Source organism: Pan paniscus, chromosome 1, assembly GCF_029289425.2.
Source record: "Pan paniscus chromosome 1, NHGRI_mPanPan1-v2.0_pri, whole genome shotgun sequence".
Classification (NCBI taxonomy): Eukaryota; Metazoa; Chordata; class Mammalia; order Primates; family Hominidae; genus Pan; species Pan paniscus.
In genome coordinates this window covers 184,107,300-184,130,405 of record NC_073249.2, presented here as the reverse complement: position 1 = coordinate 184,130,405, position 23,106 = coordinate 184,107,300, and the positions used below count along the sequence as shown (strand labels likewise).

The 23,106-nt window shown below is 41.2% G+C and overlaps 1 protein-coding gene across 3 annotated transcripts; it reads left to right on the top strand.

The window, feature by feature from the left end:
- The first annotated feature begins 125 nt into the window (after positions 1-125).
- On the top strand, positions 126-21,064 carry YBX1 (Y-box binding protein 1). 3 transcript variants are annotated; one of them, XM_003812874.5, is made up of 7 exons: positions 126-1,325; positions 2,009-2,072; positions 12,217-12,250; positions 14,917-15,006; positions 15,357-15,659; positions 15,895-15,977; positions 19,499-21,064. In XM_003812874.5, the coding sequence occupies exons 1-7, from the start codon at positions 1,160-1,162 to the stop codon at positions 19,731-19,733; spliced, it is 975 nt and encodes a 324-aa protein (XP_003812922.1). In that variant the 5' UTR covers positions 126-1,159; the 3' UTR covers positions 19,734-21,064. The 3 variants fall into 3 exon arrangements, with proteins under 3 accessions (XP_003812922.1, XP_034818640.1, XP_063457446.1); XM_034962749.2 differs by lacking the exon at positions 14,917-15,006 and having other exon boundaries at positions 19,499-19,764; XM_063601376.1 differs by lacking the exons at positions 126-1,325; positions 2,009-2,072 and adding an exon at positions 1,690-1,971 and having other exon boundaries at positions 19,499-19,764.
- The last annotated feature ends 2,042 nt before the right edge of the window (positions 21,065-23,106 follow it).

Sequence of the window (23,106 nt, the reverse complement as noted above, 5' to 3'; positions counted from 1 at the left end):
CTGTTTAAATTTCTGCCTCCATCAGAAGGCAGAAACTGACTCGCGAACTATTCCATCCCCAGCCGATAGTAGACGCTTAAAAAAGAACGAAAGAAGGTGGGTGGAGGACTTCAGTAACATCAGGTGGCAGCCTCAATTTTATCGTTTGTGAAACGTGGATAGTAATCCCTCTATCACATGGCTGTTGCAGGAATAAAGTGAAAAAACAAAACAGGCTAGCTTGGTCAATAAATGTGAGTTGAATTAAATCTGATTTGTGGTCAGTAGAAAAAGATGTGAATACTTGGAAAGGAAGACACATTTTTTTAAATATATGCCTGGTAAAACGGATCAGAAGGCAGGTCCCCATGGAGCACACCCTCACCCTAAACATGCTGAACCCGGGCTGCCATAGCCTGCGTGGTCCCTCCAAGGTGACTGCTCCGACAAAAGGGTACGCTCTTCAAACGCATACGTTTAAGGCAATTCCAGAAACCCTCGGCTGTGCCGCGACTACACGGCCATTAAAGAAAAGACGACTCTATGCCCGCCGTAATGTTCTCAGATCACAGGGACCGTATTTGGAGCTGGGAGGGAGGGAAGCCTTTTCTTCACGGGGGGCTAAGGCGTCGTCGAGCCCCCTTCCAATCCCGGGTCCGGCCGGGTAATCCCTGCTCAGCGTTCGGGCGTGCCTTTTTTTCAGCCGAGACACAACCCTGAACGTGGGGCCCGCCAGCCCGGCGGCTGCCTCGTGGAAGTCACGTTCCCTCTGCCCGTCCTCTCGGGTACTCTATGGTTTTCGTGGCCGACTACTCTAATTCTAGTTCCGGTCTCTATGGCGGCCGGCGGAGGCAGGAACGGTTGTAGGTCGACTGAATTAGCCGCCAAAGGTCCAATGAGAGTGGAGGACTGATAAAATATTAGCCAATAGAAACCAGGGATTGGGGTCAGGTGGGCAGATTGACAGTACCACTGGCTAGTGAACAACGCCTAGGGCGGGTCGCTCGTAGGGCTTATCCCGCCTGTCCCGCCATTCTCGCTAGTTCGATCGGTAGCGGGAGCGGAGAGCGGACCCCAGAGAGCCCTGAGCAGCCCCACCGCCGCCGCCGGCCTAGTTACCATCACACCCCGGGAGGAGCCGCAGCTGCCGCAGCCGGCCCCAGTCACCATCACCGCAACCATGAGCAGCGAGGCCGAGACCCAGCAGCCGCCCGCCGCCCCCCCCGCCGCCCCCGCCCTCAGCGCCGCCGACACCAAGCCCGGCACTACGGGCAGCGGCGCAGGGAGCGGTGGCCCGGGCGGCCTCACATCGGCGGCGCCTGCCGGCGGGGACAAGAAGGTCATCGGTGAGGACCGGACAGGGACGGGGGTGGGGCCCTCGGGCAGCCCGGCAGCGGAACCGTTAGCCGGAGCTGGGCGAGCCGGCGGGCGCGCGGCCGGTGGGCACCGACTCCGCGGCGCGCGGCCGCCCATCCCCCCCCGTCCCCCCCTCACTCCCTCTCGCGGGGACCCGCCCGGCAGGCGCGCGCGCACTGCCTCCCGCGCCCCCTGTGGACCCCGCGCGGCCGCGCGCCCCTCCCCCTGCGGCCGCGCGCCGCCGACCGCGTGTGCGACGGGGTCCCCTCCCCGCCGACCGGCCTCGTGCGCTCGGGCCCGCACGCCGTTGTTCGCGTCTCCCCCACCCAGCTCCCTTCCGCGTGTGCTCGGAGGGCGCGGCGCACCGCCTACGCAGGCCGGAGCGGCTTCCCCTTCCCTCACGTGCTCTCCGTCCGCGGCCTGCGCACACACCCATCCTGGGGCCCGCGCCCCGGGCCTGCCCTGGAGCGCCCCGCGCTTCAGACTCACCCACGTGTGCGGCGGCGGCGGCGACTGCGTGGCCCCGGCGCGGCCTCGCACCCGGGCGGTGGAGAGAAAGGGCTGTCAGGTGGCCGCGGCGGCCGGCGTGCGAGGGAACGGATGCCCAAGCCGGGCGGATTTGGAAAAGGATAGCTGGTAATCGTGGCTTGTTTTGCTTTGTTTTCTTTTCCAGCAACGAAGGTTTTGGGAACAGTAAAATGGTTCAATGTAAGGAACGGATATGGTTTCATCAACAGGTGAGCTGCCGGGCTGTGAAGCCTCCATCCCACCTTCTTGCTTGCTTCCTGCTCTGTCGGCTTCTCGGGGCTTGGGAAGCCCCAATCCACAGCCCTGTTCTGAAAGGCGTTTACTACTTCTGGTGTATTAGTATGATTTTTTTTGTTGTTGTTTTCCTTGATTAGGGATTAGTGGATCTAGAGAATGCCTTTGTTTTGCAGCTAAATATTAATTTGAAGCTAACTTCAAAGGCTTCGTCACAGTACAAAGCAATTCAAAAGGCAAGCGGAGTGAATGAGCCATTCCTTAACAGGGTAAACGGGAAACTACGGTCCAGTACATTTTTATCCTTGTCATCTTTTTCTGCTTTATTGAACTCGGTATTTGAGAATGTGATCCACTGACATCGGATATTTATGCGTTGTTAACATTTTAGGGTAAGAGGATTTGACGTGTCAAGTATATGAGGTTTTGTCATCTTTGCCGAGTGGTTGTATTGCCTTTGTTTCACGTTTCATTTTAATACCTGAGATAAATTTTGTCTTAGCACAGCTTTGACCAGAGAGAACTGTTTTTATTTGCTCATCCAGTAAATAATATATTTGCAAGAAAGTGGTTTTTTTTCCTTCTTCAGTTCTTATTTTTCATTCTTCCTTGTCCTAGAATCATAACTGGTTAAGTCGATTTCTGTTAGATCCCTGGCTGTAGCTTATTAGAGTGGCCATAGTCACTGGTAACTTGACATTTTTCTTCCTGTTTGAAGGCAAAGCTGCAGACACGTCTTTAGGACTTACCCTTCGGGTTGTTTGTAGGAGTGGTGGTGGTAACGTGCAGTAGACTCACTGTAGCCATGGAATCATGGGCTCCCTTGTAAGCCGCCCATCATTTTCAAGATGGCTGCCAAGGCTAGTAGTGCTAGTAGTGCTAGTTACATGGGTGCAGAGCACTGGGTATGCCAGTAGCAGTCTTGGCCTCACAGGTATGGTACTTAATGCCATCTCAGCATTCTTTTGCTTGCTTACTGTAGAAGACCTAAGCAGATGATTAAAAGAACAATGTGGAATGGACAACAAATGGGCAAAATCAAGCTTAAGGACAGAATCATTGCCTGATGAAAAACTGTTCATTAATCAATCATAGAGTATTGTGGAAACACTCAGAGTAAGAGATAAGCATTTGGTGATCTATTCTCTACTTTTGCAATTGTGGGAAAATATTTTGTTTCTTCCAAAATCTTAGGATTTTCCATCTTGTTCTATACTGTTTGCCTTCCTGGCTGGCCGAAACTACGTTTTTCATTAATTTTTTGATAATGGCTTACTAGCAAAGAAGGAAGGGAATGCTTATATATAATTGGCATACTGATAGCTTTTTAACTGATCTCTCTGAACTTACTAATGTTTTAGTTTGTATTTCTGTCTTACTCTGATTATCGTTACTAGTCTAACCCTTAAACCAGTGGTTTTCAAATTTAAGTGTGCTTACCTTGGGAGGGTGTGATGTAAGCGGTGAGTTCCTCCTTCTGAGCTTTGGATTCATTAGGTCTGGGTACATTTTTAACAGGAATGATAATGGTCTTCGGGCCATACCTTCAAAATCACTGCTTTTAACCCTTGACCCAATGTAATGGTAACTCTGGTGTGCAAATTTGCAGCCTTTTCAGCGGATAGATTGCAGTTTTTGTATGTGTTTAAGAAGTTTTAGCATGTGCCTTGTTTCGCTGCATTTTTTTTTAAGTAGGCATAGGTTATGACATTTTTTGAAATCAACAGTTTTGTCCAGAATAAGAGTAATATCTTTACATTTTGTAAGTATTTAGTCCATGAGATACTGTTCATTGAATATCTCTATTCTGAATTGGAATCAACTCAATTGGTCATCCTCCAGGGCAAGTTATGAATTGGCTTTTGATGGTCCTTTGTTTGGACTATCCTAACCTCAATTATTTTGTCAAATTAACTGGTTAAAATGTTCTTTATGCTTCTGAACTGGTTGTTTTAATGATTCTGGGACTTTTTAATAAGATGCTGTAAAATTTGACTCCAATTAAATACAGGGAAGATTTGCTTTAATTAAGGAAAATGTATGTGATAAAAGAAATCAGTTTGGAAGCTAGCAGTTGGTTCTATATGTAGTTCGTGTAGTGGAACAAATAGACTTGGCTGGAGGCACCTGTCTCTTATGAGAGAGGGAGGGAGACTGACACATAACGTGCTGTTTTCTGTATAAAGGAGAGGGTGCGGTGTTCGGTATGACTATTGTGACGACTTTTAATTGCGGTTTTTGGATGCGCTGGATTATATATGCTAGGATTGTAAGGAATTTTTATAATTACAGTATTGTATGTAAATTTTCTGCCTTTAAAGACATAATTTCATTGTAAATGTGTTTATTCCAGCCTGAATTACCACCTGATGAATTGTTACAACCTTGTTAGAATTAATTCATGAAAGGGCTTCTCCCTGATGGTTATATTGTGAAGAAAGTGCTAAGTAACATGAGCATAGAGCTTTTAAAAATAGCAGAAGTTTTGGCTTTATTTTGTTAGACTGTGTAATCTAGAAATTCTAAGAAATTCATTGAGTTATTCTTTTGTGAACTGTGTCTACAAAACATAATCGGAGAATGTGACTAGAGGGGTTTATTAGCTCCCCCCAGATTACTGTTGAATTTTGTTAGTGGATGAGAATTGATCCATATTCACCAGAGATTACCATGAATTGGCAACAGTTTATAATGACCAGAATAGGAATATTTTTCTGTTTCCAGAGTACTTAAAATGTCTAAATTAATAATTCTTAATGTTTTGAGGTGAAAGAATTTGGAGCAGAGGTCACAAATTTGTGACCTTCTGGCTAAAACTACTCCCAGATGCTTTGATTAGGCAGTACAGTATTTTTTAAAGGAATTGGGATTAATTACTAACATTTATAATTCAGGAGATAACACCAAGTAATCCAGATTATTTTATTTTTAAGATCTGAACTTTAGCTGGCTTTGGGGGCCTGTATTTCCACATAAGTAAAAACCACCTGGCCGTATTGTCACCACATTTAGGTGAGGTATACTTTTTTTACGACAGTCTGTCATGCTTAGTTGTCTTAGGTTGCTGACTTCCCTTCACGCCTGGCCTCTGTGTATGCATTTGAGTTTATTACCCATGGTCTAGGAAGATGTAATAAACCAAGACAGGGAAAGGTTTGGCTATCTCTCTTTAGGCACGCCTATCAGGTTTAGTCTCCCTTTGGGGTGGGGGCTCCCTTGTGGGGATTCCATATGTACATAACTGATAGGTGACTTCCTTCACATGTTGGTGAAAATAGATACAGCTAACAAGTATTTATACTAGGGTCTATAGTAAGTGCTTAAAATGAGCCAATTCACTTAATCTTTTAAAACCTTTGAGGCGTAGGTACTGTCATTCTGAGGCACAAAGGAGTTGTTACTTGTCCCCATAAGCATAGGTGATAAGTGGCAGGATTGGAACTGTTTTTTGACTCTGGAGTTAGTGTTCACCAACTGCTCTTATGCTGTCTCTGAAATAGACCCTAGCCATTTTCAATTTGGTTGTTGTCCACATAGTTACAGATAATTTCTTAGGGTGATTATTTTTAGCCGTTGAAAGACTCTTAAATGATCCAAGTATGTCACTGGGGCTCTTGTCTGCTGACTTGCTAGTTCCTGGATTTGAAAAGTTTTCTGCCTTTCACTATCTACTTTGTGAAGTTTGGGATTGTTAAAAGTTCTAGTTTAGCATGTAGGTCAGCTATACAAATAAAAGGACTTGCTTAATTCCTGATACTGGGAGGTGAAGAATGAAAGGAGAGAATGTTGCACCTTATCTCACTTAATCTTTTTTTTTTATATGGCCTGCAAGGTAAGAATGAATATTGCCTTTTTAAAGGGTGATTTTTCTTGAGATGGAGTTTCACTCGTCACCCAGGCTGGAGTGCAATCGCACGATCTTGGCTCACTGCAACCTCCGCCTCCCAGGTTCAAGCGATTCTCCTGCCTCAGCCTCCCAAGTAGCTGGGATTACAGGCGCCCGCCACCACACAGGCTAATTTTGTATTTTTAGTAGAAACAGGGTTTCTCCATGTTGGCCAGGCTGGTCTCAAACTCCTGACCTCAGGTGATCCACCCGCCTAGGCCTCCCAAAGTGCTGGGATTACAGGTGTGAGCCACTGCGCCCGGCCTCTAAAGGGTGATTTTTTTTTTTTCTTTTTTTTTTTTTTTTTTTTTTAAGGCGGCGGTGTAAAGTACTTACTGTGTGGTTGTTGGTTGTTTGAAGTGGAGTCTCTCTGTGTTGCCCATATGGGTCTTGCACTCCTGGGCTCAAGTGATCTTCCAGCTTCAGCCTCCCAAATGTGTGGTTCTTAATAAAAGTGTAAACCTTTGGAAGGATGTCATTACCAAAAATCTCTTGGGCTGTTAAAGTCACACTGATCTTAACTTGATCACAGTAGATCCATTGCTAAGCCACATAAGTCATGGGTAGACCGTAACATAACTGACAAAATGTTTTGGCACTAGGGAAGGTTTAAAGACTTTTCTGCAGGTGCTACTAAGGGAGAGATGTCGAAGGTTCCAAACTGGAACCCTAAAGACAAACATCAATGACATGTATGCAGGAGACATTAGGAGAGATTTGTATGCTGGTTATATTAACCATTGATCTTAAGCTAGCAAGAAGTCATCCGTGTTCACCAAGTCACTGATACGTGACTTGGAGAATACTAGTAGGTCCCACTCCCTGTGTCCTCCCAAAGTACAATCCTTTACTCTTCAAATCTAGGATAGAGAACTAGTATCCAGTTTGACTTGTGAACAATGTGAGTTTGAACCACACAAGTCCACTTACACACAGATTTTTTTTGATAAATATATTGGAAAAATGTTTGGAGATTTGCAACAACCTGAAAACTTCAGATGAACCACGTAGCCAAGAAGTATCCCCCAAAATAAGGAAAAGTTGAGTATGTTGTAGATACTAGTCTATTTTATTATTTACTACCATAAAATGTACACAAATCCATTAGAAAGTTAATACAGCCATTTGCAGTTGAGAAATGTAAACAAACATAAAGATTCAGGCAGTATTAAATCATAACTGCACGACATTCACTGTAGTAATATTGTACTATTGTAATATGTAGCCACTGCCTGTTGCTACTGCAGTGAGCCCCTTAAAATGCCATGTGACGCTAATCATCTTCACATGAACAGTTTATCTCTCCAGTAAATTGCATGTCAGTAAAAAGAACTTGTAGTACTCAGGTATTGTGGTTTAGTGCAATACTGTAAGTCTTCAATAGCACCATGGGACCCATGCAGAGTGGCGCTAATGATGCTGAGAAAAGTCATGGCATTGTAAGAAAAAGTTCAGTTGCTCGATATGTGCTATAGATGAGGTCTACAGCTGGAATTACCTCTCAGACAGATGTACACTTACTGTATTGATAAGTGCAGTACTGTACATGTATTTTCTCTTACAACTTTCTTAGCATTTTCTTTTCTGTAGCTTTATTGCAAGAATACAGTATATAATACATATAAGACAGAAAATGTGTTAAGGATTTATGTTACCAGTAAGGCTTTCCAGTCATGAGTAAGCCATTAAATTTTGTAAGAGTCAAAAGTTACAGGCAGATTTCAACTGTGCATCAGGTTGGCACCTCAAACTTCTATCCACCCTCATAGATATTGAGTTATTCAAGGATACACTGTATTACCTTCCTGTCCCCCTAGTCCTGGGGCTGCAGTTGCTGAGTTTGCTACCCTCCAGTCTTAGCCCTTGGAAACATACAGTTTGTCCGAAGGCAGAATCATAGACAATATGTGGGAAACAGAAGTGAGTCTGTTGGGTGTGAAGGGTGTTTAATAGAGAAGAAATACAAAGATAAGCGGACATTATTATCTTACAGTCATCTACAAGGCTTGGAAATTGGTATCTGGTTGCTTTAGGTTATGGAGCATATAGATGGTAAATCCTGGAGTTTTTATAACCACAGGATTGTAAATTAGTGTATGCAGTTAGGTGAATTAAGGTGTTAGACTAGTGTGGTCTGGTAATCTGCAACAAAGTAGTAGTATAAGAGCATTTAGTTACGGATAAATTTATGTATAATAAGTCTTATTTAAGGCAATACTGTGGATTGGCAAAAAAGTTTTCTAAAATTTAGCTTATTTTTTATGTAGATATACAGCTAGGATAAAGATAGTTATGTTTTAAAAGGAGTGGGAGGGGGGTCAAACATGGTGAACATGCTGGAGTAGAGTCCGGGAGTTTGGATGGATTGGGCCATGAAAAGCAAATGCTAGAATTCCTAGTTCCTGTGGCATGGAGAATTATCTGGCAAGCTGTAATTGTCTTTTGACTTACTAAAAAGTTTTCCAGGGAAGTTAAATTTTTTTGCCTTTGTTTTCCCATTTTGAGTTGCATTTTGTCTATTTTTAAGACCCTTACCAATCTGGATAGGCCATAGTATAGGAGTGGTAGCAATTAGATTTTAATTTAGAAATCTGGCTAGTATTAGTGAATAGTAAATGCCCAATAAATACTAAAAAGATTTGAGTACCTACCTTAGTAATGTAAGTTATTAAGTGTTTAGTGTAGTTTTTCTCATTTTGCAGGTAAAAAAACCAATGAGGCAGCTTTCCTAGGTTACACAGCTGTTAATAGTTGAATCAAGACTAAAAATCTAGCAGGGCGTGGTGGTGCATACCTGTAATCCCAGCTTCTCATGGCTGAAGTGCAAGAACTTGAACCCGGAAGGCAGAGGTTGCAGTGAGCCAAGATCGCTACTGCACTCCAGCCTAGGCAACAAAGTGAGACTCCATCTCAAAAAAAAATTGAGTACTGTTATTTCTTTTTCTTTTCTTTTTTTTTTTTTAAGATCTGCAAAGGGGTTTAATAATGCAAATATCACATATATTTCCATTTTTAACACCATATTTAAGTTTTCCATTTTCTTAACAATAGAAAGTGATACAAATGTTTTCCCCAATGTAATAATACAAATGGAAAATATTATAGACAGTCATACACTAAATGAATAAGATTCACCAGAAGCAAAATCTGTTTTGGGGGTCCTATATTGTTACATATATACAGGGCACCAGAACCACATTTAGACTAATACTTTTTATTTCTAGTTAAAACAATGCAGGGCACTCCTGTGACCTGCAAGTCTAATTGTACATATGTATGTGTCAGACTGTGCAGGTGGCCAAGAAGAATAGAAAGAAATACTTTATCCAGCTTTGGAGTTCAGGGCCTGATTGCCCCAGCTTAAGCCCATAGGAACTTGACAGCTTGTTCATACCTCTCATCTTTAGTCATAGTTTCTCTTTCTCCAACCCCTTTTCTCCCTAACTACCCTGTGCCATTTGGACTGGAAATTCTAACAGATAGCTTTTTCTTTCTGAATTATCTTTACTACTGTATAATTTTTATTTTCAGAATATTCCTTATTTCTACATCTTGAAGACATTTCTTTATAGTAGATGGGGGAGCTAGAGCTTACATTCACTGCCGGAAAAGGGTCAGTTCCAGTGTTAATTTCCCAGCAAACACCTGAGAGAAAAACTGAACAGAAAAGAATAGTGATGGCTGACAGAGAGTGACACCTGCACCCAGAAAGCTGCACTGCAGCTGTCTAATATTTGAAGGTCTCCTTTGTTATAACTGCCAGTTTAAACTAGAGATTCTGGCTGGTTGCAAATTCAAAGCAGATCAATACATTTAAATCACTGGTTCAACAAATCACTCTTTTTAATGGTATAATGTTTTTATTGCAATTGAGGACGTTTTCAGTAAATACCTTGAGCTTGAGGCCCTGGCTAAGTATTCCTTTTGCAATACTGTTCTTACTGTCATGACACTGGTCAGTGAACTGTGTTAGTTTCACATATCTATCTATGTACCCACAAAACACCTCCCTGTCTTTGCAGGAGTGACATTACCCTGTGTGTAATGGCAGCCTTGTGCTTTCTCTGTTTAGAGACAGGGTCTTGCTCTGTTGCGCAGGATGGAGTACAGTGGCATGATTATAGCTCACTGCACCCTCATTTCCGGGACTTGAATGGAGGCCCGGCTAATTTTTTATTTTTTGTAGATATAGGGTCTCGCCACGTAACTACTTTTAATTCTTTTTATTGCCGGGTATGATGATATTGATATGTGAATACCTGTTGTAACTACATTAGAAGGCATAACAAACAGTCAGTGCCACCACAAAATGGATTGATAAAGAAATGATGTATTACCCAGATACCATGAGTAGCATTATCAATAATGAAAAATTCTCCACTGAAGCTGCATTTTTAGTGAATTTAATGCATATTAAAACAGTACAGAAATACATACATGACTCAGATAACAATAAACAAATTTACTTTCTATACCAAATCTTTACATAGTCTTCTAGCAACTAACACCCACCACTTCCATTAATGCAGATAGTGCTCCCTATCTTTGGAAAAAAATTTTATTTTTTTATTTTTTTTGAGATGGAATCTCACTCTGTTGCCCAGGCTGGAGTGCAGCAGCTCACTGTAACCTCCGCCTCCTAGCTTCAAGCAATTCTCCTGCCTCACCCCCCAGAGTAGCTGGGACTATAGGCACACACAGCCACGCCTGGCTAATTTTTTGTAATTTTAGTAGAGACGAGGTTTCACGATGTTGGCCAGGCTGATCTTGAACTCCTGGCCTCAGGTGATCCTCCCACCTTGGCCTCCCAAAGTGCTGGGATTGCAGGCGTGAGCCACTGCACCTGGACTGGAAAAACTTTAAATACCCTGCCAGGGGAAGTATTGCCCCTGTTGAAAATCACTATTCTAGACTTTGCCTGTATTTGCCTTTCTTACTCTACCAGTTTTTTATTGTATTTCCCCTTAGAGCCTTAGAGTTTGAAATTCAGTCATATTGGAGAGCAGAACTAATAAATGATGGCTGTAATCTGTTGTTGTGGTGCCTATGGAGTTATGGACAGATGGACATTAGGTACAGCCATCATTTCCCTAGGCAATCCTAATCATCTAGCTTGAAAGGTCAGTTTTCAGTCACTTGCCTTAAGTCGCTTTTACAGTTTACCTGTTCTGTTTTTGTAATTATCCTGTTCCCATCAATTAAAAATGTTCTTATGATAATCCAAGCTATAATTTACAGGTCAGATTTAAAGTTAATTTTATGTGGATCCTTTGATGCATATGTTGCCCCCAGTTCAGCAAGAAGCTAACAGTCAGTAAGCCAGTTTGTCCAGTTCATTGTAACCTTTGTTCCCTTTGTCATTAAACGCTAGAGCTACTACTGAGCTTTTTCTCACTCTGACCTGACGGAGTAAAGAGGGTGAGGCAGGCCACTGCAGGCGTGGAAATCCGTTTCCTTCTCCAGTGGTGATTCTTGCTCCTAGTGTTATCACCTTAATCCCAATATCCAGGCTAAAAAGTGAGATTATTCTCTACCCCCTCACTTCTGACATCCAGTCATCCACAAAGTTTCTCATTTTGCCTCAAAAAGAGATCTCAAATGTCTTTTCATACATGGCTCCGTGGTCTAAACCTTCATCAGTCCTTGTCTGGACTTGTGGAGTAGCTTTTATAACTGGGCTTTTCCTGCATTCAAACATACCTTATCACCCAAAGGTCACAGTTCACATTAGGTTTCACTCTTTGCGTTATACATTCTGTTGGTGGGGAGGGGGATTCTCATTTTTATGATCTCAAGGAAAGTTGGTAGTTGGGAATGGTGAAGAGGAAATGATTGCAGGATAAGGTGAGAATGTAACTACTACTTGTGTTGGTAACCATGCTCTAGAGGTAAGAGGAGGGTGTGCTAGAACAGTTAATGTTTAATAGGATAAGGAGGGGCAGAATATATTTTGCTAGTCATTGCTACCCTCTTAATTATGGCTCAGTAGGTCACACTTTAATTTCTTAGACTTTTTTTTTTTTTTTTTTTTGCCTATCTTACTGGTAATGAGGCTACAACTGTTTGCAACTGCTGAAGTCTTGAAAGCAGAGAGCATGGTGGCTTGTGGTTTTTGATTTTTGCCAAATTTCCTGGTACCTAATTGGCAGCCAGAGAGTCTCTGGGAAAATTAATCTTTGACAACATGGATTTATTTCATTTTCTAACTTGTTCACCTTGGTTCTGTCTTGCAGGAATGACACCAAGGAAGATGTATTTGTACACCAGGTGAGTGCTTGTGTAGATACTTGCACTTCTGATTCAAGGATTGTAAGAAGAAAAGGTTAGATATGTTCTCAGCTTTTGTTCCTTATAAAAGGTTAAGTCCAACCACCAGTTTATTTACTTACGACAGGAGTAGTAGCATGCTTAAAAATGTATACATGGAAATGTATTAGAGTTGACTTAATTATCCTAGACATTTCAAATTGGAATTTTGTCAACAGCTGTGGCTTTCTCAAATGTTGAGTCAAACTCACTGCATTAAATATTTATACCTAATTTCAGATGAACAGATTATTCCATGATTCTAAAGTTGAACAAATAATGTTGCTATAAATACACAGAAACTTTGGCAAGAAGTTTTCAAAGGCTTTTAGGTGTACCTGTAGGGACAAATCTCCATAATCAAGGGTAAATAAGACAGACCTGCAAAACATAGTAATTGAAGTGAATACTTGAAAAGTAGCATAAAGAGCCTTCTGCTTACTTTAAATCACTTTGAATGGGTATTGGGTTTTTTTTTTTTTTAAACCTTTGGAGAGTTTTGGCTGGCTTGGAAAATGAAAAAATTTCACTAGTTTAAGGTTAAGTGGAGGGAAGTGTGACAAGGTTGGCAGCTGCTCATTAAATAATTTTTAGATTGGCTTCCAGTGTTTTGGGAAGAGAAAACTTAACATAGGATGAGTACTGATGAGTACTACATACTGAACTTTCTCCTTAAGTATCATTTAGGGAAAATGTTTGCACATTCAGGAATTAAGATTATTGCTAATGTAAACCACTGCCAAGTGTATGTTAATACTTCAAATTTAGATATAGGCTACATTGAATGTACTTATCCTCACAGATACGAAATGAGTAGGAAAAAATATGTTTGTGCTATCAGTTTTCTCACTAAGGCTTTTGAAATATTGTCAACTTGTATTAAAATTAGAGACCATAACTACTTTTTTGTACTATAATCCAGAAATCAAAAGACCTAAAAGTTAATATCCATACTCACATTTAATTAGATAGCTTATATGGCAGCATGTTTCATAGGAAGGGCTGTCATAGGTTGGTGCTTTGTAGCTCACTGAAGTGTCCTACACAGCATTTGATGACAAGGAGGAAGCTATATCAATTTCTAGTACACCCAAACCCAATCAGGTAGTTCAGGGTCAAATGTAATTATGGAATCATTTAAATTCTAAATGTAAATAAATACAGGACTACTTCAGACAAAATGTTGTTTTAAAGCAGATGTTTTATAAAATTGGTATTCTTGTTTGGAAGAACACAGCTCAACTGTTCCTTACTCCCCTTCTGCATGTTCAAAAGAATGTGTAGACTTAGGAACAAGAGACAGCAAAGTTTCTCGGTCTTGTTGCCTGTTGGCAACCCTTAAGGGTTGGGGTTGGGGCAGGGGTGGAGATGTTGATAAAAATAAAGAGTTGGGATTTTAATTATCCATAATTCTGCTATCCCCTATGACTGCCGGTAATTGATAGTTGGCTATATCTGAAAGGTACGAAAACTATGTGACAGTTTAGATGACAGATGAGATCAATTATTTGACTCAACTCACCCAAGTTGTACTGATTCACAAGGTGCCACCAATATGCTTTCATTTTTTTGGAAGTGGTTTCAACATGTAGTTGTTTCTTGGGACTTTGGCTGCTCAGGTCTTAGTGGTGTATCAAGGAGACTGCAGTTCTGGGCAGCTTCACTTAATTGGCCTCAGATTCGTTGATTGTCCTGTCTCCTCTGCAATGGAAATGCATGAGTGATCCTGTAATGGTTATAGCTGAGATTTGGAGTGAACATGGGATTTGGAGACCCAATACCTGGGTTTAGAAAGTCTCCTTACTAACTGTGTGACCTTGGGCAAGTCACCTAACTTTAAAGCCTGTTACATTATCTGTGTAATGGGATTAACAATACTTTCACATGTCCTGTCTCATAATGAGATTGAATAGCTAGTAAGTGAAAGAATGTTGCAAAAAAATTTCATAGAAACGTGAGATGTTACTCTTCCTCCCTTCTTTTAACAGTCTGGAGAAAGTAGAAGCAACAAGTCTCTAATACAAGATTTATTGAATTCTGGGGAGGTGATAACTAACAATTCCATGCAGTCAGATCATATAAAGAATGACATAGTTAATACACATGAATTGCATTTCCACTGATGTATTATCAGATTGGAAGGGATTTTGGTTGACATTTGTAATTGAGTTTGATACGGTAACACAGGGGCAAAGTTGGTTTGGTCAGCTTTGAAGCATGCAAAACCAAACTCGCCTGTCATCTAAACTGACCCAGTGTGGGGCCACCTTCTACTATTAAGTGCAGTCTTCAGGGGATAGATGGATATCCTCATTTGTTAAAAGTTACATATAATGCTTTTGCAAAAAGCAGTTTTTAAAATGTTGTGTCTGTCTTGAGTGTTAAATTACTCGTTTTAGTTTTGTAAATAGTGGTAAAATGCTGGGGCCTTGTATGATTGGAGTGTTTTTGTTGAAGTTGGGGATAGTGTGGTCCCCGCTTTCCTAAATTTATTGATGGTTTGGTCTTATTTAAAGCAAATCTTAAGTGTATATCCAAGCTAAAATAATATTGACTCTGGTACATTTTAAATGAAAAAGCACATTATTCTCCCCTGTTAATCTATTTTTGGAATGTGATATTACTAGACTGCCATAAAGAAGAATAACCCCAGGAAGTACCTTCGCAGTGTAGGAGATGGAGAGACTGTGGAGTTTGATGTTGTTGAAGGAGAAAAGGTGAGGATGCTTTTTGTGTAAAGGTTTGACTTCAGTATGGAAATATTTTGGAGGTCTCATCCATTAGGATGGTGGCTCTAATGTGGATGGATGTGTTCAGGTGGCCTCATGAACACAGGTGCATCAAGCCTAATGTTCTGGCTGCAGTTAGAGGGCAATCTCTTCAGAACAGTGAGGAACTGATATTTAGTCATTTCTGTGCACCCCTGGTCACGCAGTTGCGCCCCCCCCCTTTTTTTCCTTAACTTTGTTGTTTTTTGCTTTGTTTGAAAATGTTCTGATTTCCTTTTGAAAGTGTTGAAAGTGTTCTGATTTCCTTTGTCACTATCAATATGTAATGGCTTTTGTAGGGTGCGGAGGCAGCAAATGTTACAGGTCCTGGTGGTGTTCCAGTTCAAGGCAGTAAATATGCAGCAGACCGTAACCATTATAGACGCTATCCACGTCGTAGGGGTCCTCCACGCAATTACCAGCAAAATTACCAGAACAGTGAGAGTGGGGAAAAGAACGAGGGATCGGAGAGTGCTCCCGAAGGCCAGGCCCAACAACGCCGGCCCTACCGCAGGCGAAGGTTCCCACCTTACTACATGCGGAGACCCTATGGGCGTCGACCACAGTATTCCAACCCTCCTGTGCAGGGAGAAGTGATGGAGGTAAGTTTCACCATCAACAACAGCAATGTGATAAGTTCTGGTAGGACTGTTTAGAGCTGTTAATTATATGGAAAGCAACTTGGATTCCTAGTAAGAACCAACAGGATTAATTTATAATGTAGTCACAATTACTAGATGGTCTGTTTTGTTTGTTTTTTAACTCTTGGATTTATCTGGTTGGGTTTTTTAATTATATTACTGACCCAGTAGGCTTAATTTCCATTGTCTTTTTCAGGGTGCTGACAACCAGGGTGCAGGAGAACAAGGTAGACCAGTGAGGCAGAATATGTATCGGGGATATAGACCACGATTCCGCAGGTATGGTCCACGTAAACATGTTTCTATTAAAATTTCCTCAAACCTGTGTTAGGACTCAGCAATATCATGCCTCTCCTGCAGACTCATTTTTCTGTTAACACTTCACGTTTTCTTTCATCAGATGCCTAAGAGGTGAACCTATTAAAAACAGCTTGTATAGATGAGGTCTGCTTTATACATAAATTTTTTTAGAAAATGATGAGGGTATGGAATTTCAAATTTTCTGTCCTTGAACAGGTAAGATAATATTGTAAACCACACCTTTTAAACCTGCCTCCTTGGTAGGGAGAAAGGAAAGCATTAGGAGTATCTGAATTGTACCATGGCATTAGTGAAGAATCAACAGTGTTATCACTTGAAATGGCATAGATTATCTTCCACTAAACACTTCTCAGTTTATATATGTACCCCCTTTTTTTTGGAGTTGGGGGTTGTCAGCTCAAAGTTGCAAAATGAAATTGCTCCACCAAGAATTTACATTCTGGGGGGGAAATCCAGTCTGTCGTTCGACAACTATCTACTTGAGTGGGTATTAGAAATCTTATTAATAGATGTCATTATTAGAGTAATCGAGGAAAAATTCCATGAACCAAGCATATTTTAGTCCATGCTGTAGTATACTTTGAGGCAGTGTTCCCAGTCCCATGGTGGTAGGATAGAATGGTGTAATAGTTGTTTCTCTAAGGGTTTGATATCAAAGCATTGAGTTTTCATAGGTGATCCCCAAAAGCTGACAGGTACCTCTGAAGAATCAAACCAATACAGTAATAACGCATCTTAACTGATCACTTAAATCGCAACTTTTAAATCCCCAAATTTTTAAGTGTCAAGTTTATTATTCTAGAAGTATCCAACATATCCAAAATATACTGTGAGTCTATAAGAGGGGGTTTCTGTATATAGGTTTTTAAATTTTACCAAAGTTGGAGCACTTAGTGAAGTTTTAGGAACTAGGGAATCTAGTCGAGGTTGTATTACATGTATTTATCAGCACATGTGCATTGAGAGTTTTGCAAGAGCAGCTGATGTCATCATATTTCTTGTATTAATATGTCTTGTCCTGAGTTTTCAGTTAAAAGAGCTTAGGTCCTAACTGATCACTACCACAATTGAAGATCTCTGATTGAGTTTTCTACCAGGAGATTGTGTTAGCCAGATGTCGGATGTTGAAGATAGATGGGTTTTTATTTTTCAGAGTAGGTCTAAAATAGCCTCTCATGACAGTCCATCTATTAAGTCCATGGGTTCCAGCAGCAGAATCTTTGGTTTACCTTTTGTTACACTGAAGAGCTTAAATGTTCTGCCTAGTTTCATTGATGTCCTTAAAAATAGCATAATTTTGTGTTTGTATTCAGTGCTTCAGTTCACCGTTGAGTAAATTGTTTGTCTTTATATTGACAAACAAGAAGCTTGCGGTTGATTTGTCTCTTAGAAAGGTATCTTTGTCCATTGTTACCCCTCCAGTGCAGAGGTTTTTGCCTTTTGGTTTAAGTTAGACTTAATGTCTACGTGTTTCAATGTTTAGAATGCTCAGTCCTGCCAGATAGTTGCAGAAGTAACATAAAATTGCTTGGAAGTTATCAATGAATGCTAGACTTTCCAAACTGTGCAGGAATCTTTTGTTCAAATGAGAGTAAATGAAACATGCTGCCCCTAATGCATGGAATGGTGTGGTGAAATTCTGACTGGTGTGGGTTCAAGAGCAAATTGAAAGGGAAATCTTAAGACAGAGTATAGTACAAGTGTTGCTGAAAAGGAGACAAATAGTAGTAAGGGGAAAATGGGGAGTCAAAAAGGGAGGTTTTTTGTTGAGAAATAACATTTATAGGCTGAAATGCAATCCAGGATAACAGTTGATGGCAGGAAAGTGACTGCTGGAACTGTTTTCTTTCTCAGAGAGGGTAGGATTTTGCCCACAGGTGAAAATGTTGACCTTTTGTTAGGAACCTGATGTTTTCCTGTGTAAGAAACAAGAATACATGGGCACGCACGTGTTAATGGGAAGACATGGAAGCCTTTGGTTGCTAAATTGAGACGAAAGTAAAGAGGAAGTTTGAAAAGTTTGGGGCAAAGAACCCTGTAGAACAGAAAATAGAGATGGTAAATTTATAAGTAATAGAATAACGATCATAAATTAGAAGTGAGTTCACCCAGCTTGACTCTGTGTTTCTAGCCATTTGGGCATCAGGCTCAGATTGGGCAGAGAGTTGGATTTATCCAGATTTGGTTTATCCAGATCTGGTTTGATTTATCCAGATCTGGTTTATCCAGATGAAGACACTGGGGTAGGGATTGGTCATATGATTAGTGGTAGACTTTATACTTGGATAAAGAGGGGAGAAAAGGGGAAAATGAGGGTTTTTTAAAAAAATTGTTTTGTAGAAATGGAGTTGCACTGTGTTACTCAAGCAGTCTTGAACTCCTGCCCTCAAGTGATCCTCCCCAAGTGCTAGGATTACAGGTGTGAGCCACTGTGCCCAACCTTGGAGTGAGATGAATAGGTGATAGAATCGCTGTATTACAGGTCCTAGATTAAGAATGAGAAAACAATAAGGAATTACCTAGGAAAAATAGGAAGGTTCATAATTGGAAAGTTGAGTGGTATAATTGAAAAAACCCAGGTAGAAAACAGCTGGACTGGGAGGTCAGTCTGAAAGCCCAGGTTATTAGAAGCTGTTACACTCGAACCTTAGTAATAACTGCAGTAAGAAAAAGATAGTAAATGGAGCAGAATCCAAAATAAGATGGAAAGCCTAGTTTTTAGAAACTGGGAGAGTTGATTTAGAAGCCACAATAAGGTTAGAACAGTCACCACTGTAGGGTTGCAAAGAAAAGTCAGAACAATTTTGTTGAAGATTCATCATGAGTTCCAAAAGATGTGGGGAAAGAGTTTTAGAATGTACAAAGGTAAATGTGAATTTATTCCCACGATGACTTCATGGATACTAAAGGCCTGGGGCTTTCTGGAGTGCTCAGAGTATGGGCGGAGGAAAGGCCAGGAATCCATCATTTCTGAGCACTGGGGGAAAGAAAATCCCGAAATTTAGTATCTTTATCTTGGTGATTAAAAGACTCAAGCCTGTAATCCCAGCACTGTTTGGGAGGCCAAGAAGGGAGGATAGCTTGAGGTCAGGAATTCAAGACCAGCCTGGGAAACATAGCAACACATCGCTACTAAAAATCAGACATTAATGAGACGTGGGGGGCTTGCCTGTAGTCCCAGTTACTCAGGAGTCTGAGGTGGGAAGATCACTTGAGCCTGGGAGATTGAGGCCACAGTGAGCTGTCATCATGCCATGGCACTTTAGCCTGGGCAACAAAGCAAGACTCTTCCCCTACTCAGCACCCCACCCCACCCCCCCCCCCAAAAAAACCCATCTCTTTACACAAATTGCCTACAGACCACTTCATACAGAATGGGCCAGACATGGTGAGTTAGTTGTGAACCAACTGGTTACACTGGTGGGTGTGTTGAAGAGAGAAGGTTTTATCATTCTTAAGTTTGACATCGTTCATTGCAGGGGCCCTCCTCGCCAAAGACAGCCTAGAGAGGACGGCAATGAAGAAGATAAAGAAAATCAAGGAGATGAGACCCAAGGTCAGCAGCCACCTCAACGTCGGTACCGCCGCAACTTCAATTACCGACGCAGACGCCCAGAAAACCCTAAACCACAAGATGGCAAAGAGACAAAAGCAGCCGATCCACCAGCTGAGAATTCGTCCGCTCCCGAGGCTGAGCAGGGCGGGGCTGAGTAAATGCCGGCTTACCATCTCTACCATCATCCGGGTAAGCAAGCTTGGATGGCCATCCATTTATGGCAGTCGTGAGTGGTGACCATTTCGTTTTATTAATGCAAGAGTAGAAAAACCTCAGTTCCATCAGATAATGAAAGCCATGTTATTTATAATGTGTTCTGCCCTATTCTTAATTACCTAATATTTCATTTTAGGAATATTGAATATCAGAGTCATATTTGGCCACCCTTCAGCTAGTTCTCAATTCTGACACTGGAGACCTGTATTTTCATGAGTATTTTGAACTATTAGTGCTTTCTATCAACTTTTCTGAATGAATTTTATGATTTCACTAGTAAACAGAGGAAAGTTTTGCTAGCTGTATTCTGAGAAATATGTTAATTACATTATTATTTATGCATTATTTCAAAAAGGAAGTGGGGATAGCTATTAGAATTAACCTAGATGGTGACAAATAGAGTCTGGAGAAAGTGGCAACATTAATATAATCTTTTAATCATTTCTAATTGTTTTTTTGTTGTTGGTTTATGTTGTTCCCGGAAAAAGATGAGAGTGTTTTGTGTCTAAAGAACTCCTAGGAGAATGACACGTGGTTTATCATGGTTTATTTAAACTGCCTGTAGATTAATAATAATAATTCTCTGGCAGACCACATGATACAATTACGTTCTTGTTACTTTAGCTCATTAGCTCACTTGTTTTTATTACCGTTAATTCCAAAATTAAGGGATTCTTTTTCATTCCGCTTTTTACATGATATCGAGAGGTACGTGATTGTTGTTCCCTCCAAAATTAGCATTCAACCAGTGGTGCTTTTGGTTTTTTCCCGTTTACTATTTGCTGGATGGCAAAAGATCTGTTAATGTCTCCCAATACACAAGTAATGTAAACTAGGGCATGTACTACACTAAATGAAGATCACCATGAATTCTACATGATCATCTTTATTTTTTTCTTTACAGTTTAGTCATCCAACAAGAAGAAATATGAAATTCCAGCAATAAGAAATGAACAAAAGATTGGAGCTGAAGACCTTAAGTGCTTGCTTTTTGCCCGTTGACCAGATAAATAGAACTATCTGCATTATCTATGCAGCATGGGGTTTTTATTATTTTTACCTAAAGACGTCTCTTTTTGGTAATAACAAACGTGTTTTTTAAAAAAGCCTGGTTTTTCTCAATACGCCTTTAAAGGTTTTTAAATTGTTTCATATCTGGTCAAGTTGAGATTTTTAAGAACTTCATTTTTAATTTGTAATAAAAGTTTACAACTTGATTTTTTCAAAAAAGTCAACAAACTGCAAGCACCTGTTAATAAAGGTCTTAAATAATTGTCTTTGTGTAAATTTGTCTAGTTTTGCTTTAGTTTGTAAGTATTTAGCTATTTATAGGACCCTTAGCTTGACCCAGTCTACAAATAGATGATGCTCACTGGTAATTCCCTCAGGTAAAATGTCTCAAAATCTCTAATCCTTTAAGTGGCATGCCTGTGGGCCCATACTAAAAATTAGAAAATACATACTCTGATAACCTGGCCATTTTTCATTGAAGGATTTAGCTCATTTGTAAGAAAGACTTGAGAGTGTAGATTTTGGGTGGGTCCCTTTGGCTGTGAGGCATTGTTTAAAAGGGCATTGCTCTAGCCTAGACCGACCAGACTCTCATCCTGCTCCACTTAGTTTTGTCACTTTGGGAGAATTTGTTTCAGTGTGTCAATTGAAGATGCCAATTGAAGTGTTAGGAGAACCTGTCACACTGCCTGGTGTGGTCATCAAATATTGGTTCAGCTCCTTAGGTCCTAGAGATGGAAACAAGTAATATAAAACCCATGGGAAAGCTGCTTAGGAACATGGAGGTTGGTGAGCTTGTAATTATGTGGTTCTCAACACCTTATATCCTAAGCCTAGTCTGGCTGATCTTTTCTCTTTTTGAGACGGAGTCTTGTTCTGTCACCAGGCTGGAGTACAGTGGCACGATCTTGGCTCACTGCAACCTCCACCTCTAGGTTTAAGCGATTCTCCTGCTTCGGCCACCCTAGTAGCTGGGAGTACAGGCGTGTGCCACCACACCCAGCTAATTTTTGTATTTTTAATAGAGGTGGGGTTGCACTGTGTTAGCCAGGATGGTCTTGATCTCTTGACCTTGTGATCTGCCCGCCTCAGCCTCCCAAAGTGCTGGGATTACAGGTGTGAGCCACCGCACCCGGCCTCTGGCTTTTGTTTTCTAATGTTTTGTTAGATGTTCTTTGGCTTGCTTTGTGAAATAGTCATGTAGTTGATAGTGACTGCTGCCCCGAAACACTCCAGATCATCCTGGCCAGCTATCAGGGCCCAGGGGAAGCAGACAGTAGGGGTCGGGAGTAGGCCAGAGTGGCACATCAGGAATCCTGCAGTGCTGTGGAAGTCGTCTCCTGCTTGGGACTAACTCTTTGCAGAGGACTTGATAAGAGACTACTCAAAAAAAAATTTTTAACCCTACTTAGTGTAAATATCTGTACTGCAGAAGTGAGCCTATTTCTTGCTGGTGTTTATGAAAATACTGTGTTGGCAAGAGTGCAATGGACCTGAAACTTCAACAGTTGGTAGCATCTAAACTATTACTTACAACTGCAGACGCACACAGTCCCTGACTTAAACAGTGGTTTGACTTAGGGGCTTTTAGTGGGGTTATGGTTTCTACTGAATCAACATTGTTTTCATGGCATCACAGAGTTGAAAAATCATAAATGAAACCATTGTAAGTTGACTGCAGTGTTGCCAACATTAAATGCAGTTTCAACTTAATGATTTTCTGACTTGTGGTTTATGGGGACATTGACCCATCGTAAATTGAAGAGCATCTGTATTAGGATATCATGGAAATGGGAAGACCAACAACATTGGTTAAACATCCAATAATGTTAGAATGAAATTCTCGAAAACACGTTGAGGAGGACAGTTGTTTGGGGGAATACAATCTTACGTGCTAGTGTTGGAAACAGAACTACGTACATGTTTTTAGATACTGTCTCGTGTTCTGTTGCCCAGTATTTTGTGTACTTAAGGATTATTTGTAAGGACTACAGAGGCTATACATCTCAAAAACTACCCAGAAAACTTGCAGCCAAGATCAAGGTTTAGAACCTGTTCTGCCAATCAGATACACCAACATGAGACCTGGAGACATTGCTAGGAAGCTATGCAAACTCCTTTTGCTAGTGAGGGTAGTAGCTGTGCTTTGGTGATGCTGCAACAGCAATGGTTTCCTCCTCTCTGCCTCACCTAGATGGTGACACTGAGCCTGGTTCCCCAGCCTTAGCAATTGTGAGATAACCTGTATTCCTTTGTGTGTGTGTGTGTGTGTGTGTGTGTGTGTGTGTGTGTGTGTGTCTTCCG